At 36.6% G+C, this 18,853-nt stretch overlaps 1 protein-coding gene across 5 annotated transcripts in view; it reads left to right on the top strand.

Annotated features, from left to right (window-relative positions):
* The window catches only part of PCDH15 (protocadherin related 15), a 1,372,333-nt gene that overhangs the window by 965,523 nt on the left and 387,957 nt on the right, over positions 1–18,853 (top strand). For all 5 annotated transcript variants that reach the window (XM_079899577.1, XM_079899579.1, XM_079899582.1 and 2 more), the window contains one exon: positions 9,565–9,735. In XM_079899577.1, the coding sequence (XP_079755703.1) occupies positions 9,565–9,735 (171 nt within the window). The remainder of the gene's footprint in view (positions 1–9,564; positions 9,736–18,853) is intronic.

Below are 18,853 nucleotides of genomic sequence, written 5' to 3'. Positions count from 1 at the left end.
ATGTTATGGAGTGGCAACAATAACCCAAAGAAGCAGAGAATAGTAATAGATTTGTTGCTGACAAACTGAAAGACTTAGGATAGAAAACATTATACTTTGTCTATTACAGTGACTTGGCTGTAACATATGAGAGGTAAGGTTGAGTGACATGCAAGTATAGAAATACTGCTTCTGGGATATTACAGACTTTTTTGCCACATCTGTTAGGTAGGTAGTCAGACTTGAGTGGGTCCCATCCCATCCTGGATGGGGTCATCTTTCCCTCCCCATGTGGACACTGGTAATCAGAGCATGCCCAGAGATCTTCCCTCTTCTAGTCAAGGACCACTGCTAAGTTTCCAGCCATATCAGGACCAAGCAAGGTAAACCTGCCAGCACAGGTTGGCACAGGTGCACCAAGACCTAAAAGGTGACTCAAGGTAATCCAGGGTTCATTGTGCCATATTTCTAATAAATTAGTATTGCGGTTTTTGCCTCCCCCCACCCACGTGGGTTTTGCTTCGGTGCTTATGGGTAAGCACCTGCACACTAGGAGAAAAGTTATATAACTTAAAGCTGTCAATCAACTTGTCAGTTAAATGATGCAGGACACAAGGAGGGACCACCACTCTAAAAATCCTAACCCTGCCCCATTGCGAGACTACTTCTGGTTTCCAGACAGCCCACTCTAATCCTTTCTCAGGAGTGTACTTTCACTCTGCTTAATAAAACTCTTGCTATTTAAAACTGCTCTATGCCTCTAGACTGAATTATTTCTCTTGAGAAGGGCAAGAACTGAGGAAATCGCCATTCTGCCAGTAACACATCCAATATCACATAAAATGGTATTCATTCAATATTTTTCTTAAACTTTAGATTGATGCAGTCTTTTTTAAAAAGTACATCCTAAGCAGTTGTAGGGGTGGGAAATTTTTCCATTCTACCCTTCTAGATTCTTTGGCTGATCTAATAATCACATTGATATAAAACAGATTAACAGAAGAAACACAAACAAAAGTTTCGTCACATATATACCTTCTGTATACATGGGAGAAACTCAGGAAAATAGGGTAACTCTACTCCAGAATGGCAGAAGCCCTCACCTTAATTACCATCTTCAGCTAAACACAAAAGAAGATGTAGAGGGTAGAAGGTCAGTTATGGGAGGTTACCTGAAAGAGCTCAGTAAACAAGGGTAAAGTTGATATGCAGATTTAAATTGTTGCCATCTGCATGATAAGTTTCTAGAGATAAGTTCATCTCCCTCTTTCTGGTACAGCCAGAGAGACACCTTTACAAATGGAGATTTCCCTAGTACAGGTAAATGACTCATACAAAGGGGTAACTTTTACCCAGTTTTCAAAACTTCTGTGTGTGCAGTGTCTTAAAAATAATCAGCCTGAAATAATCCTATGCCAAAGAGACATATTTGGGGGTGGTAAATTCTGCTCCCCTACACAATCATAATCTTAAAATAGTAGGTTTGGGATTCCCTAGTGGCGCAGTGGTTGAGAGTCCGCCTGCCGATGCAGGGGACACGGATTCGTGCCGCGGTTCGGGAAGATCCCACATGCCGGAGAGCGGCTGGGCCCGTGAGCCATGGCCGCTGAGCCTGCGCGTCTGGAGCCCTGTGCTCCGCAATGGGAGAGGCCACAACAGTGAGAGGCCTGCGTACCGCAAAAAAAAAAAAAAAAATAGTAGGTTTGATGAACCAGTTGTGTTTTCTAAATAATTTATGTTAAATTAAGAGTCTTCTATATATACTCAATTCATACATTTAAAGTATGATTTAAAAAATTTATTTGTGGACCACCAAAGTTGTCTCATGTGTCATTTGCTACTCCTATTATACTTTCAACTGTACTAGATATAATAAACAGACATGGAAAATTTAGAACAATTAAAGAAGGACTTTAAGAAAAAATCTTTATACCCCATAAATTTAACCAATCAGGGGAATTCCCTGGTAGTCCAGGGGTTAAGACTCTGTGCTCTCACTGCCCAGAGCCCGGGATCAATCCCTGGTCAGGGAACTAAGATCCCACAAGCTGTGCATTGAGGCCAAAAATAAATAAATAAATAATAAAGTAAAATAGAATAGAGTAGAATAAAATAAAATAAAGTTTAACCAATCATAATTATCAGTGTAATCTTGATCATGTTTATTCCCTTCTTGAGAAGGAAAAATGTTTTTCTCTGCCCTCTTAGATTTACTAATTGACGACTTTCAAATTAAACTGAACAAAAAACAAAACAAAACAAAAACCCCAAAACCAGTTTTTAACAGTAGAAAGAATAAAATATTTCACTAAGTATTTTAGAAAGAATAAAGTATATGCGTATGAGCGCAAACAAAAGAAGTTGCTCCCTGAGCAGCTAGAGATGAGGTTTTATGTACCTCACTTCATGCGTGAGGAGGGAGAAAATACTTCTTTGGGAACAAGGAGCAGGTTTCTAGGGAGGGTAAACAGGAGACAAAGAAAGTTTGTGGTAATGTGTGTTTATGTAGATGCTAGTGTTTTTCTTCTTCTTCTTTTTTTTCTCCTTTTCTCATGGCTATAAAACTCTCCCAAGGAAGAGATTCATGGCAGCTTCACTTGAGAAAGTTTCTGCTTTTAATAAGATAAGGAAAACTCTGAAAAGGCTCCTTTTTGTGTATGTTCAATCTCTAATGTCTTTAATTTAAAATAATTTGTGTATGAACTCTGAGGGTCTAGTGAATCCCCACACTTGGGAAATTTAAACTTTTTTCCCATGTTTTGACCACAGTCTGTCTTATAATGGATCTAAACATCAAAGAATACTAGAGTTGTTCCCAAACTCAGGTTCTGCTGCTTGCCACTTGAAAGCTAATACTCAAGAGACAGTTGTTGGTTGAAAAGGAAAGGTTGCTTTATTCAGGAGGCTGGCAACCTGGAGAAGGTGGACTCGGGTCCGAGAACCAAATCTAAAGGTTCTGCTTGACCATGAAAGTTTTTAAAGGGGGAAAGGGGAAGTTAATCACATTAATCGTTTGGGGAGGGGGGAGTCAGAGTCTTTGTTATCTTCCACTGTGTTCAGACTTCCTTCTGATTGGTTGGTGGTGAGGTAACAGGGCAGTGTTTCAGGAATCTTATACTCACCCTGAAGTTACCATTCTCCACCTGGGTGGGGGCCTTAGTTCCTGCAGAAGAACTCAAATATATGGTTACATATATTCCTTGAGCAGGAACCAGGGTCCTGCTTTATCACTGCAGGATTGTTTCTTTTTTTCCATATTTTTATTTATTCATCAAGCCAATTTTTACTGTTTTTTCTTTTTTTAATTTTTGAATTTTATTTATTTTTTTATACAGGAGGTTCTTATTAGTCATCAATTTTATACACATCAGTGTATACACGTCAATCCCAATTGCCCAATTCATCACAACACCATCCCCACCCCCCCCCTTGGCTTTCCCCCTTTGGTGTCCATACATGTGTTCTCTACATCTGTGTTTCAACTTCTGCCCTGCAAACCAGTTCATCTGTACCATTTTTCTAGGTTCCACATACATGCGTTAATACATGATATTTGTTTTTCTCCTTCTGACTTACTTCACTCTGTATGACAGTCTCTAGATCTATCCACGTCTCAACAAATGACCCAATTTTGTTCCTTTTTATGGCTGAGTAACACTCCATTGTATGTATGTACCACATCTTCTTTATCCATTTGTCAGTTGATGGGCATTTAGGTTGCTTCCATGACCTGGCTATTGCAAATAGTGCTGCAATGAACGTTGTGGTGCATGTGTCTTTTTGAATTGTGGTTTTCTTTGGGTATATGCCCAGTAGTGGGATTGCTGGATCATATGGTAATTCTATTTTTAGTTTTTTAAGGAACCTCCATATTGTTCTCCATAGCGGCTGTATCAATTTACATTCCCACCAACAACGCAAGAGGGTTCCCTTTTCTCCACACCCTCACCAGCATTTGTTGTTTGTAGATTTTCTGATGAATCCCATTCTAACTGGTGTGAGGTGATACCTCATTGTAGTTTTGATTTGCATTTCTCTAATAATTAGTGATGTTGAGCAGCTTTTCACGTGATTCTTGGCCACCTGTATGTCTTCTTTGGAGAAATGTCTATTTAGGTCTTCTGTCCATTTTTGGATTGTGTTGTTTATTTTCTTCTTATTGAGCTGCATGAGCTGTTTATATATTTTGGAGATTAATCCTTTGTCCCTTGATTCGTTTGCAAATATTTTCTCCCATTCTGAGGGTTGTCTTTTCGTCTTGCTTATGGTTTCCTTTGCTGTGCAAAAGCTTTTAATTTTCAGTGGATCCCATTTGTTTATTTTTGTTTTTATTTCCATTACTCTAGGAGGTGAATCAAAAAAGATCTTGCTGTGATTTATGTCAGAGTGTTCTTCCTATGTTTTCCTCTAAGAGTTTTATAGTGTCTGGCCTTACATTTAAGTCTTGAATCCATTTTGAGTTTATTTTTGTGTATGGTGTTAAGGAGTGTTCTAATTTCATTCTTTCACATGTAGATGTCCAGTTTTCCCAGCACCACTAATTGAAGACACTCTCTATTCTCCATTATATATCCTTGCATCCTTTGTCATAGATTAGTTGACCGTAAGTGTGTGGGTTTACCTCTGGGCTTTCTTTCTTGTCCCATTGATCTATGTTTCTGTTTTTGTGCCAGTACCATATTGTCTTGATTACTGTAGCTTTGTAGTATAGTCTGTAGTCAGGGAGTCTGATTCCTCCAGCTCCGTTTTTTTCCCTCAAGACTGCTTTGGCTATTCGGGGTCTTTTGTGTCTCCATACAAATTTTAAGATTTTTTCTTCTAGTTACGTAAAAAATGCCATTGGTAATTTGATAGGGATTGCATTGAATCTGTAGATTGCTTTGGGTAGTTTAGTCATTTTCACAATATTGATTCTTCCAATCGAAGAACATGGTGTATTTCTCTACATCTGTTGGTATCATCTTTAATTTCTTTCATCAGTGTCTTATAGTTTTCTGCATACAGGTCTTTTTGTCTCCCTAGGTAGGTTTATTCCTAGGTATTTTATTCTTTTTCTTGCAATGGTAAATGGGAGTGTTTCTTAAATTTCCCTTTCAGATTTTTCATTATAAGTGTATAGGAATGCAAGAGATTTCTGTGCATCAATTTTGTATCTTGCGACTTTACCAAATTCATTGATTAGCTCTACTGGTTTTCTGGTGGCATCTTTAGGATTTTCTATGGATAGTACCATGTCATCAGCAAACAGTGACAGTTTTACTTCTTCTTTTCTAATTTGTAATCCTTTTATTTCTTTTTCTTCTCTGATTGCCGAGGCTAGGGCTTCCTAATCTATGTTGAATAATAGTGGTGAGAGTGAACATTGTTGTCTTGTTCCTGATCTTAGAGGAAATGGTTTCAGTTTTTCACCGTTGAGAATGATGTTTGCTGTGGGTTTGTCATATATGTCCTTTATTATGTTGAGGTAGGTTCCCTCTGTGCCCACTTTCTGGAGATTTTTTATCATAAATGGGTGTTGAATTTTGTCAAAAGCTTTTTCTGCATCTATTGAGATGATTGTATGGTTTTTCTTCTTCAGTTTGTTAATATGGTATATCACATTGATTTGTGTATATTGAAGAATCCTCTCATCCCTGGGATAAATCCCACTTGATCATGGTGTATGATCCTTTTAATATGTGGTTGGATTCTGTTTGCTAGTATTTTGTTGAGGAGTTTTGCATCTATATTCATCAGTGATATTGGTCTGTAATTTTCTGTTTTTGTAGTATCTTTGTCTGGGTTTGGTATCAGGGTGATGGTGGCCTCATAGAATGAGTTTGGGAGTGTTCCTTCCTCTGCAGTTTTTTGGAAGAGTTTGAGAAGGATGGGTGTTAGCTTTTCTCTAAGTGTTTGATAGAATTCACCTGTGAAGCCATCTGGTCCTGGGCTTTGGTTTGTTGGAAGATTTTTAATCACAGTTTCAATTTCATTACTTGTGATTGGTCTGTTCATATTTTCTATTTCTTCCTGGTTCAGTCTTGGACGGTTATCCCTTTCTCAGAATTTGTCCATTTCTTCCAGGTTGCCCATTTTATTGGCATAGAGTTACTTGTAGTAGTCTCTTAGCATGCTTTGTATTTCTGCGGTGTCTGTTGTAACTTCTCCTTTTTCATTTCTAATTTTATTGATTTGAGTCCCCTCCCTCTTTTTCTTGATGAGTCTGGCTAATGGTTTATCAGTTTTGTTTATCTTCTCAAAGAACCAGCTTTTAGTTTTATTGATCTTTGCTATTAGTTTCTTTGTTTCTATTTCATATATTTCTGCTCTGATCTTTATGATTTCTTTCCTTCTGCTAACTTTGGGTTTTGTTTGTTCTTCTTTCTCTAGTTCCTTTAGGTGTAAGGTTAGATTGATTTTTTGAGATTTTTCTTGTTTCTTGAGATAGACTTGTATAGCTATAAACTTCCTTCTTAGAACTGCTTTTGCTACATCCAACAGGCTTTGGATCATCATGTTTTCATTGTCATTTGTCTCTAGGTATTTTTTGATTTCCTCTTTGATTTCTTCAGTGATCTCTTGGTTATTTAGTAACATATTGTTTAGCCTCCATGTGTTTGCGTTTTTTATGTTTTTTCCCTGTAATTCATTTCTAATCTCATAGTGTCGGGGTCAGAAAAGATGCTTGATATGCATTTATTTATCATATGAATTTATTTTCTTAAACTTACTGAGGCTTGATTTGTGACCCAAGATGTGATCTATCCTGGAGAATGTTCTGTGTGCACTTGAGAAGAAAGTGTAATCTGCTGTTTTTGGATGGAATGTCCTATAAATATCAATTAAATCTATCTGATCTATTTTGTCAATTAAAGCTTCTGTTTCCTTATTTATTTTCATTTTGGATGATCTGTCCATTGTTATAAGTGAGGTGTTAAAGTCTCCCACTATTATTGTGTTACTGTCGATTTCCTCTTTTACAGCTGTTAGCAGTTGCCTTATGTATTGAGGTGCTCCTTTGTTGGGTGCATATATATTTATAGTTGTAATCTTCTTCTTGGATTGATCCCTTGATCATTACCTAGTGTCCTTCCTTGTGTCTTGTAACATTCTTTATTTTAAAATCTTTTTATCTGATATGAGTATTGCTACTCCAGCTTTCATTTGATTTCCATTTGCATGGAATATCTTTTTCCATCCCCTCACTTTCAGTCTGTATGGTCTCTTGTAGACAGCATATATATGGGTCTTGTTTTTGTCTCCATTCAGCAAGCCTGTGTCTTTCGGTTGGAGCATTTAACCCATCACGTTTAAGGTAATTATCGATATGTATGTTCCTATGACCATTTTCTGAATTGTTTTGGGTTTGTTTTTGTAGGTCCTTTTCTTCTCTTGTGTTTTCCACTTAGAGAAGTTCCTTTAGCATTTTCTGTAGAGCTGGTTTGGTGGTGCTGAATTCTCTTAGCTTTTGCCTGTCTGTAAAGCTTTTGATTTCTCCATCGAATCTGAATGAGATCCTTGCTGGGTAGAGTAATCTTCATTGTAGGTTCTTCCCTTTCATCACTTTAAGTATATCATGCCACTCCTTACTGGCTTGTAGGGTTTCTGCTGAGAAATCAGCTGTTAACCTTATGGGAGTTCCCTTGTATGTTATTTGTCGTTTTTCCCTTGCTGCTTTCAATAATTTTTCTTTGTCTTTAATTTTTGCCAATTTGATTATTACGTGTCTTGGCATGTTTCTCCTTTATCCTGTATGGGACTCACTGTGCTTCCTCAACTTGGGTGGCTGTTTCCTTTCCCATGTTAGGGAAGTTTTCGACTATAATCTCTTCCAATATATTCTCAGGTCCTTTCTCTCTCTCTCTTCTCCTTCTGGGACCCCTATAATGCGAATGTTGTTGCATTTAGTGTTGTCCCAGAGGTTTCTTAGGCTGTCTTCATTTCTTTTCATTCTTTTTCTTTATTCTGTTCCACAGCAGTGAATTCCACCATTCTGTCTTCCAGATCAGTTATCTGTTCTTCTGCCTCAGTTATTGTGCTCTTGATTCCTTCTAGTGTATTTTTCATTTCAGTTATTGTGTTGTTCATCTCAGTTTGTCCTTTAATTGTTCTAGACCTTTGTTAAACATTTTTTGCATCTTCTCAATCTCTGCCTCCATTGTTTTTCCAAGGTCCTTGATCATCTTCACTATCATTATTCTGAATTCTCTTTCTGGGAGGTTGCCTATCTCCACTTCATTTAGTTGTTTTTCTGGGGTTTTATCTTGTTCCTTCATCTGGTACATAGCCCTCTGCCTTTTCATCTTGTCTATCTTTCTGTGAATGTGGTTAGTTTTCCACAGGCTGCAGGATTGTAGTTCTTCTTGCTTCTGCTCACAGGATTGTGTCTTGATTGCTCCTCCTTTGTTTCTGCATTCCCTCACTTTCCTGGTTAGCAACTGTTTAAATCTTCCCTTTGGAACTAAGTGAAGGTCAAGGACACTGGATGAAACCTACAAACAAGAAATGTGGAACACGGAAAGGATTTTCGTGTTCCTAGGAGGAACCCTAGGAAACCTAGGAGGGCCCTATAGGGTCCTGCTTGGTTTCAGAGTCACATAGTTATTGCATTACAGGAAGGTTGCACTTGCAAAATTCCATCAATAGAGATTTTTGGTTTCTGAGATCTTGCCTTAGAACACTTCTTTACAACCAGTAAAAATAGAAAAAGAAAACAAAACAAAAAAGCAGGAAAAAATAAAAAGCTGTTTTCTGTTGGCAATATTGTGGCTAGTGGATAAGAGAAAAAGTGGGAACATTAATTCCCTTTACTGTTACAAGGACACTCCTCTCAGAAATTGTAGCTTTTTAGAGTCCCAAAGTATGAAGAAATAAAACAATTCTCATTTAGAAACTTGGAAACAAGTTATTTTAGTGATGCCAGCAGGCTACATGGAGACAAGGAAGGCTCTCAAAATACTTCGTCATAGGCAATCTTATGTGAGACAAACAAAAGCATTTCTCCAATAAGAGTATAGCAGATCTGGTGGGTTTTCTTTCTTTTATTTACCCCCTTCATTTTTTTTTCTTTCTTTCTTTTTTTTTTTTCCAAATAACCAATATTTATCTCATAGACTTAAATTTCTTGAAGCATTATCAAAAAAAAAAAATGCTGGGGTAGGGGAAGGAGTGAAGGAATCAAGAGTCATCTTTGTTTGTTAACTGGCCTTCTCAAAGAAAAGTAAACATTCCTGTATCCTCATGATGGGAGATAGTTTCACAACTTGGAGAAAGCCTTCAATGGAAGTTAGGCTACTACCCTCCCACAGGCACTGGGAGATAGAAGCTCTATCTTCCTTGATTAATTATTACATTTCAATAGGATGATTCCTAGGTCCTGGAGAAAGAGTCGTGGGTTATAAAACTGGCAAAAGTTTGAGCTGGTAGAAGGTTGACATCTCAGAGCTGTGGAGAAAGTATTTACAATTGGAAATTTTCTAAAGTAAATGCTCTGAGAAAAGTGAGGTCAGATGCCTACACTCTGGACGAAACCTGTCTACAGTTTAGCCAAGCTAGAGGGATCATTGCATCCATCTTGTGTTCTTTTTCTTTTTTCCTCTCTCACAGGACCGTGCACAAAACCTGAATGAACGGCGAACCACTACCACCACCCTCACAGTGGATGTTCTAGATGGAGATGACCTGGGTCCAATGTTTCTTCCTTGTGTCCTTGTGCCAAACACTCGTGATTGTCGCCCACTCACCTATCAAGCTGCCATACCTGAGTTGATGACTCCGGTAAGCATACTCCCATCTTTTCTTCTTCATTTCCACCTCTCTAACCCCAGTGTGATCCTGTTCAAGTATTTTGAACACATATTCAGTGAAAATAGGAAACTTCACTAGATTGGTATTGAAAAATATTTATGTTCAAAACCATTTTGAGACAGTATGGGTAAATTTTTGGTCATAATGCATAATTACATCATTTACAAAGTAGAAAGTATGTCATGAAGCAACAGCCCATTTGACTCTGATTATTTTATTTTTTTTCTGTGTGTAAAGCATAACAAATTTCAGTTACCAACATATACTGGGAAACCCCAAGAAATGACTCCAGCATTTCCTTAAATTCACATGTAAACATGCAGCCCTAAGTCAGAGGACACACAAGTCAACAGGATACTCTCTTGTCTCTTAGAGCCCTGAAATATTATTGGAGATTATGCTTGGCTGTTTGAAGGTGGGAGCTAATGAATCCTGAATTCAAATATTCAATATTTATTAGTTAAAGATGTATTTTAAAGAAACAAAAAGTTAAAGCATGAGTACCTATTTTCTACACTCAATTCTGCATTTGTTTTTTATAATCCTAATAAATCTTAACTTGCTGTCAGCCTGGAATTCATACCTTAGACCTGCCTGGATGATAAATATACACACCTAAGAATAAAACTTATAAGGCTAACAGATATCCTGCTTAGGCTAAAATATCAATTTCTCCCTTAAAAGTAAAAAGAAAAAAAAAAAGAAAAAAATGAATTCTCTTTTAGAGCAGTCAAATTCCTAGGAGTGAACTATTTGATTAATGTCTTTGCTGTTCCTCTGGAAAGCATTCAGCCTTCTGGGTTAGTAACATGGCTGATGCTGTCAGAATTTGTTGCAAGGTATTTGAATTTTTTTCTCAAACATTTGAGAACTGTGGTTTGGGGGTCCTCTATTTGAAATATTTAAAAGAATAGAACAGAAATCCCTTCTCCTAAGTGTAAATTACACTGCATTCCAGTCACTTCAAAGAATTCTTATCCTATATTTTACCAATTACTTTATCCAATATTTTACCTGCTAGCTTTACTAACATAACAGTAGCTCTTAAATGGTTGAAAATCACTTTTGTGTTTGTTGGCATAAATGATTACTGGTCTAATTGGCTTGCATGAAAAAAATAAGGCGGGAAAAAAAGAATAAATGTTATGATGTGCATTGAGTGAAGAAAATAATATAAATTTTCAGCTAAATGGAGTAATTTTGCAGACAAAAAAGCTAATGTAGAGATTGTCTAGACAAACATTCATAGGTTAGCTAAAGTTATATGTCATGATATTATTTTTGTTGAATATCAGTGAGAAGCCTTAATGATGTGAACATTGAACTTTTCTTTGAAAGGCTTAGTTGAAATCATGACAAAAAATATTTTTGGTATTGATTTATTTTTGAGTTAATTTATGTAGCTGGTGTACCAGTGAGATCCCAAGAGAAGGGGAATACTGATATAATAAGACTAAAATCAGTGAACCAGTATGATGAATGTTTAACAGTACTTGACGTACTGAGAGAAGTAAATAAAGACAGAGGTTACTGCTTGAGAAGCAAAGTGTATTGACTTTATAAAGGATCTTTGAGTATCCCTTCCTCTCTGCTCCAGATTACAGACTAAGCATCTCTCTCATTCCTATACAGTTTCATGCTAGAGACAAAGTCATGCTCCAGATTTGGGGTAAATGACAATAATGACTAATGGTTATATAAATTGTTCGGTTTGTCATGAACTGTGTTAAATTCTACAAAAATACTGACTTAAATCCTTGTGGATAATTACCACTATTATGGTTTTTTATAGATGAGATCTCTGGGGTACAGAGTTTAAGTAACTTAACCTTATAGCTAATAAGTAAAAAGAGTTTTCTTTTAAAATCATGTATCTTAAATTAAATGGTATGCTATAAATTCCAGAATGATCAAACTGGAATGCTTCGTCATCATTTTTAAACATATCAACCCATTCTTTAACATTCTGTGAAACAAAAAGAATTTTAGTTTTACAGATTTAAATACTTATGGCAAGTATTTATTTGTTAAGCATTATATTTTTATTGCCATGTAGAAAAAAATTAAATAGGTTTACTTACAAAATTAGGCAATTGTTCTGATTATCAATCACTGCATAACACACCACCAAAACTTAGTGGCTTCAAATTACAATCTTTAAATTTGTTCATAAAACTGCACTTTTGGCAGACTTGAGGGAACACCTCATCCCTACTGTACACAGCATCTGCTAGGGCATGTTGACCAAGGGCTGGGGGGCACTTTGACTAAGGGCTGGGTACCACTTTCCGAATGGTAAACTTAGCAAGTTGATTCCGGCTGTTGGTTCCAGCTTAGTGAGGGCTGTGAGCTGGAGGCTTCATTTCTACTCCATGTAGGTCTTTCCTGGGCTATTTGAGCTTCCTCACATGAAAGCATTGGGTTCTAAAAGCAAGCTTTCCCAAAGAATTGGACAGAACTTTTATGAACTAGCCTTGTAATTTTCAGTGTCACTTCAGTGTCACTATAGTCACACCTCTGCCAGATTCAAGGAGTAGAAGTATATACCATCTCCTGAAGGGAGGAGTGTAGGAGCCACATTGTACGAAGAGCATAAGGGGAAGGAAGTTTTATTGTGGCCATCATAGGAAAATGAAATCAGCTGTAGTAATGGCATCAGGTTTCCATGTGCTCTTTTACATGCCATTTCAGATCCCCTCTGGATCACTAGGGTTAAGAAGTGTAGCTAGTTTTTAAGTTTCACATTCAAATTGTTGTGTTTATGTCTGTCTTTTTTTAAATTTTCTTTTTTTTTCTATTTTCCTTTGCTATTTCCATACTTTGCTAAAATTTCTGGAAATTTCAATAAATAAGATCTTGTATTCAGAGCAAGAGAGCTAACCATTTATGTCAGCTAAACAGGATATGGTGACTCTAATTACATACTTGCTGATCCTTTCCTGACTAATTCTTCAAAATTTTGAGAGCTTTGACACCTGCTCACCTTCTGGGTTGATGTGAAATTTTCCACTAATTACCTCAGTGATATTCTTGACTTGAGATACCATCCTTAGTTCTACCACAATGTGTGCAGAATTTATCAGCTCAGAAAATCTTTAAAAAGTAGTCTAGTACAGTGTTTAACCCATGAACCAAGATATAATAAAAATAATATAATATAAATCTGATATAAATCTGGTGTCTCAGGGGCACTAAAGTAAATTGTAGGCTGTGTTAATTATTGTGTATTTATTAATTTGGTAAATAGCCACTGGACCCTAGTATATGTTGAACTCTATGTTAATAGAGGAGACTTGTCAACCTGGATAAGATAAAATTCTTCTGATATATTGTGTAAATTTATTCTCACTTTCTGACTCTCTTAAAGTTGTTATGCCTATCTAGTTGAAGATTTCTAGTATTATAGAAAACTTCTGTAGAATTTGGAGAGTATAGGGTCCATGGTTCTATTTTCTTGATTTCCTATTAAAGGCAAAGACAGTAAATACTTATGTATTTTTTTCAGTGTTGAACAGTTGCATACTGTTTGGCTAGTTGGATTTACTGCTGAGTAAATTGTCCCTGGTTAGAAACACCATAGTATTAATATGATAATATTTACATATTAGCTATGCGTTTACTATATATATATTTTCCTATATTTATTGTGCCGTGCAGTTTTCAGTATTTTGGCATTAGTTGCTTACCAGACATGGCCATCTAGTAGCTAGAATCCATGCTCTAATGAATTCTTCCCCAACCCTGTTTAAAGCCTTGGGTTAGTTCCCAAGACTATCTTGCCACAAATGCCTCCACTATAATCTTTGTCATAAAGAGCTCTAGTTTTCAGGTAGCTATCAAAGAGAGTTCTTCTGCTTTATTTATGCTGCTCTCTCCTTCCAGGGAAACCTTCTCAATTATTACAAGAGTGGTGATGATTTCCAGTGATGTATGACATTTATAATTTCCTCTTGGCTCATACTCATTAAATGTGTTACAATCTGGGAACTCTCTCCTCTCTTGTCTTTTATGAAACTACTGGTTCTTTTCCTCCCCTTGATGGCCCTGTGTTTCTCCTCTTAAATCTTTGATGGCCTTTTATTATTTCTTTTTTTTTTTTGGTAAAGGGTATCTCCGTTCTTGGATTGATTGATTGATTGATTCTTATTCTTAAATCTTAGGGATTTTCCAGACTTATCTTTTGAAGCTTTTTTTTTTCCTTTTCACTATATTTTTCACCAAGATTCATCAAACCTACATAATGTGTTCCTTTTTCACCAAATAAGGATGATCTGTGTGTTGTCGAAGTATTTTCTGACCTGAAATCTCTCCTGACTTCCAAGCTTACAATTCTCAATTTTTCTAGGTAGTTTTCTTATACTCCCCACAGACACCTCATTATCCTTTCTAATATATTCTGATGCATCCATGTCCACTCTCATGTTACCTTTGTTACCTTTGGGGTCCTGGTTGATTTGGACCTAGATTTCAATGACCCCCCTCATCTCAAACTCAATCAATATCCAAAGACATTCTCTGCATTATCTATGAAATGTTACTCAAATACGTTTGGCGCCTATTTTCCTGCCCAAATACCTGCCTAGAGGCATACCCTCAACTCTGGACCCCTAGAATTGGAATACAATTCTGATCTGATCTTTCACTGTCTAATTAAAGTTTCAGTATTTCCCATCATATACCAGATAAGTTTAAAAACTTTGATCATATCATTTAGAGTAATTTTATATCTGACCATTTTTCAGTCTCATCTCTTTTAACTTGCATAAAGCAACTTCTCTAGAAACAGAGCTTTGCACATGTACCTGGACTTCTCTGAGAATTACCCTCCCTTTTCTCCACTTTGTTTCATATATTAAGCTTATGGTTTTTATTCAAGCTTCATCTTGGTAATATGAAATGATAGGCCCTTTTAAAATTAAGTTTTTCTCTGTTATCTGCATGAATTTCTACTAAAAGCACTGAACTCCCTGTTGTATCACAGTCATTTACCCATTTCTCTTTTGCTAGACTATTAGTTCTTTAATTTTCTACTTGTCATTATGTCTTCATGTATAACCCATTTGCTTCATGTAGTAAATGTTCAGAAACTATTGAATTATTAAATTGAATTGAATTAAAATTTCAAGAAATACATATTGTACACTGAGATACTACATATAAATATGAATAAGCATGGCTCATGCCTTCTCACAATGAGAGTTTATTTATCATAAACATGCATATGTAAAGAATATTATGTATAATTATTTATTATAAGTATGTATTATCCAAATATTAGCCATGATATATATATATATGCATATGTATATGTGTATACATATATATAAAACATTGTAACACACTTTTAGTGTTTTCCAATTAGATTTGCAAGGACTACCGTACTTGGCATCTAGTCAAGAATAACCTTCAAATAGGAGTCTAATAGGTAGTCTGGATAAAGAAAGCATATTTCCCAATTACCATAGAGAGTCCCAGTTTATAATTGTTGTCCCAGCACATTGTTTGCAATGCCTCCTTCTCCTTTCAATAATGTTTCAAACATTAAATTATATCCTTCTTTAGTCGTTAGGCCAATTATTTTCAAAATGTGTCCTGCGGAGCTCTTTTTGGGCCAGCAAAGTGATAAATAAAGAAGGAAACAACTGGCAACTCTCAAACTGCCTATAACCTTTTAGTGAGAAGACTGTCAAAGTAGGTTGAAAGGAAAAATGATAAATAATATATCTAGAGTCAATATATTACATTTTATACCAATTTTTTTCCTGCCACAAACAGTCACACCTACAGGCGACCAGCAGCAAATGATCACAGAAACTTCAGAATTAAGTTGGGGAAACAAAAGCTAAACACCAAACAAACAAACAAAGACAGGAATTCAGCACATATTACCTACAATGTGAAGTTGTATTACAGTAATTCTGAAATGGGTATGTGAAATTATCAGAGAAAAGGAATCATTCATTTTTTTTCTCCTTGGTCAAATTTTATGTTGAATAGACTCAACTATATTATATCTCCATTCATAGACAATGTGAAAATAATTTTAATTGTGGAACAATTGAAGGATAAGAAATAATCGGAGGAATTGAGTTTATTAACATTAAAGGGACAAAGTCACAATTCTTCTCAGTAATAAGACAGAAGTCTAACTTTTCTTGTTGAAGAGTTTGTTTAAAATATTATTTTAAATTAGCATTGGAGGTATGTTTTCCTATGAAACACAGATAAAGAGAAAAGACACAAGGTCATTTGGCTTGGACTCGATGTTGATAACTTCATAAACATTTATTCTTGAACTCTCTGATGGCTTACTAAATTATGTAGGAACATTTTGCAAAGGTGTTTCTTATCACAAAATAAGGGAGTTTGTAAGAACTCAGAGTCCAGGCTGAAACCTGTGTGATGTTGGGAATGTTGCTTAATGTCTCTAAACCTCAGTTTAGGTTTGTCATCTGTGAGATGGGGATAATGCAATCTAATATATGGGAATTTTGTGAGTACTACAAAAGAAGATTCATGAAACATACTTAACTTGTTCCTAGCAAATACTAAGGATTTAATAATATTAGCTATTTCTATTATTATTATCATTTCCTGTGGAATTTCTTCATCTGGCTGGATATTTACTCAGAGTCTCACGGGAGGAAGTAGCTAAGTCAAATTGGTTGTTAAATATCTAGCTATTTTTAATCAAAATTTCAGCTTTAAAAACTGAATTGTATATGTTGATAAGCCTAATTTATTCTGATTGTGCTATTCCTAATTCATTATGACTTTGTTTCTTTAAAAAAATGCAATACCTGGAATTCCCTGGAAGTCCAGTGGTTAGGACTTACTGCAAGAGGCACAGGTTCAATCCCTGGTCGGAGAACTAAGATCCCACAAGCCGTTTGGTGCGGCCAAGAAAACAAAAACAAAACAAAACAAAACAAAAAAATCCAATACCTTTATTAAGAAGAACCGTAGGGTCATTTAAAAAAAAACAAAACAGATTTAGTATACTCACGGCTTGAACCGAATTAATTATGCAATATATTATTGCTTTGGGAAGAGGGAGCAGCTGATGCAAAATGTGAGCCAAAAATATATCAATGAATCAAATTTTAAACGTCTACTGGGGAAGTAAGTGTCCTGCGCCGTTTCTCTCTTTTGTTTTGTCCACCAAAAACAATGATTTCAATAAAGTTTTTCAAATTGTCCCACAAAACCTCCAGTTCTACAGAGGAACCTCTGGGGCTTCTACTGCAGTTAAACTTAGAACTTCTGCTTTGTATAATATTTAAAATTCTGCTTTTTTCCCACTTGCTAATTTAGAAAAATTTTTGTAATTTAATTAAAAAAATGATTAGCTTCTAATTATAAATTAAACAGAAAAAAATTTTAATTATGCACATTAAAAATTGGAAGCCTACAATCCTCAGAGCCCAATCTCCAGGAGAACCATCAGATCTTAATTTGATGCATATCTTTCCAAATATCTGGATCCTGGGGAGCCTGAACCAAGGTGGTGGAGTAGAAGGACGTGCTCTCACTTCTTCTTGTGAGAACACCAGAATCACAACTAGCTGCTGGACAATCATCGACAGGAGGACACTGGAACTCACCAAAAAAGATACCCCACATCCAAAGACAAAGAGAAACCACAATGAGACGGTAGGAGGGTTGCAATCACAGCAAAATCAAATCCCGTAACTGCTGGGTGGGTGACTCACAGACTGGAGAACACTTATACCACAGAAGTCCGCCCACTGGAGTGAAGGTTCTGAGCCTCACGTCAGGCTTCCCAACCTGGGCATCCGGCAACGGGAGGAGGAATTCCTAGAGAATCAGACTTTGAAGGCTATTGGGATTTGATTGCAGGATTTCGACAGGACTTGGGGAAACAGAGACTCCACTCTTGGAGGGCACACACAAAGTAGTGTGCGCATCGGGACCCAGGGGAAGAAGTGAACCCAGGGGAGACTGAACCAGACCTACCTGCTAGTGTTGGAGGGTCTCCTGCAGAGGTGGGGGGGTGGCTGTGACTCACCGTGGGGACAAGGACACTGGCAGCAGAAGTTCTGGGAAGTACTCCTTGGCGTGAGCCCTCCCAGAGTCCACCATTAGCCCCACGAAAGAGCCCAGGTAGGCTCCAGTGTTGGTTGCCTCAGGCCAAACAACCAACAGGGAGGGAACCCAGCCCCACCCATCAGTAGTCAAGCAGATTAAAGTTTTATTGAGCTCTGCCCACCAGAGCAACACCCAGCTCTACCCACCACCAGTCCCTCGCATCAGGAAACCTGCACAAGCCTCTTAGATAGCCTCATCCACCAGAGGGCAGACAGCAGAGACAAGAAGGACTACAATCCTGCAGCCTGTGGAACAAAAACCGCATTCACAGAAAGATAGACAAGATGAAAAGGCAGAGGGGCTATGTACCAGATGAAGGAACAAGATGAAACCCCAGAAAAACAACTAAATGAAGTGGAGATAGGCAGCCTTCCAGAGAAAGAATTCAGAATAATGATAGTGAAGATGATCAAGGACCTTAGAAAAACAATGGAGGCAGAGATCGAGAAGATGTAAGAAATGTTTAACAAAGACCTGGAAGAATTAAAGAACAAAGAAAACCCTATGGGATTTTGATTCATATGTCCAGGATGAGGCCTAATAATTTGTATTTTTTTCTTTAATACAGGAATTTTCAAAAATATACAAAAATAGTGAGAAGAGTGTCATGAACTCCCACAAACTCATTACTCAGTTATAAGTTCATGAGCATTCTCTTGGTTCAACTATATCTCCTCTCATCATTCTCTCCCACATTATTTGAAGCACATCTCAGATATCACATCATTTTATCTAAATATGTTAACAGGTATATCTTGAAATGATAGGTCATACCACAATACCATAAAAGAAATTAAAGTTAGGAATTTGTATTTTTTTATTTTTAATTTTCTTAATGCCATTTAAAGGTTTATTTTCCATTTACAGTTATTACAAAATATTGACTGTATTCCCCGTATTGTACAATACAACCTTAAGCCTATCTTGCACCCAGTAGGCCCACTCCTCTATCTTTGTATTGTCCCCCCTAACCACTAGT

The sequence above is a fragment of the Stenella coeruleoalba genome (genome assembly GCF_951394435.1).
Source record: "Stenella coeruleoalba genome assembly, chromosome: 16".
NCBI lineage: Eukaryota > Metazoa > Chordata > Mammalia > Artiodactyla > Delphinidae > Stenella > Stenella coeruleoalba.
This window is presented reverse-complemented; position numbering and strand designations above follow the sequence as displayed.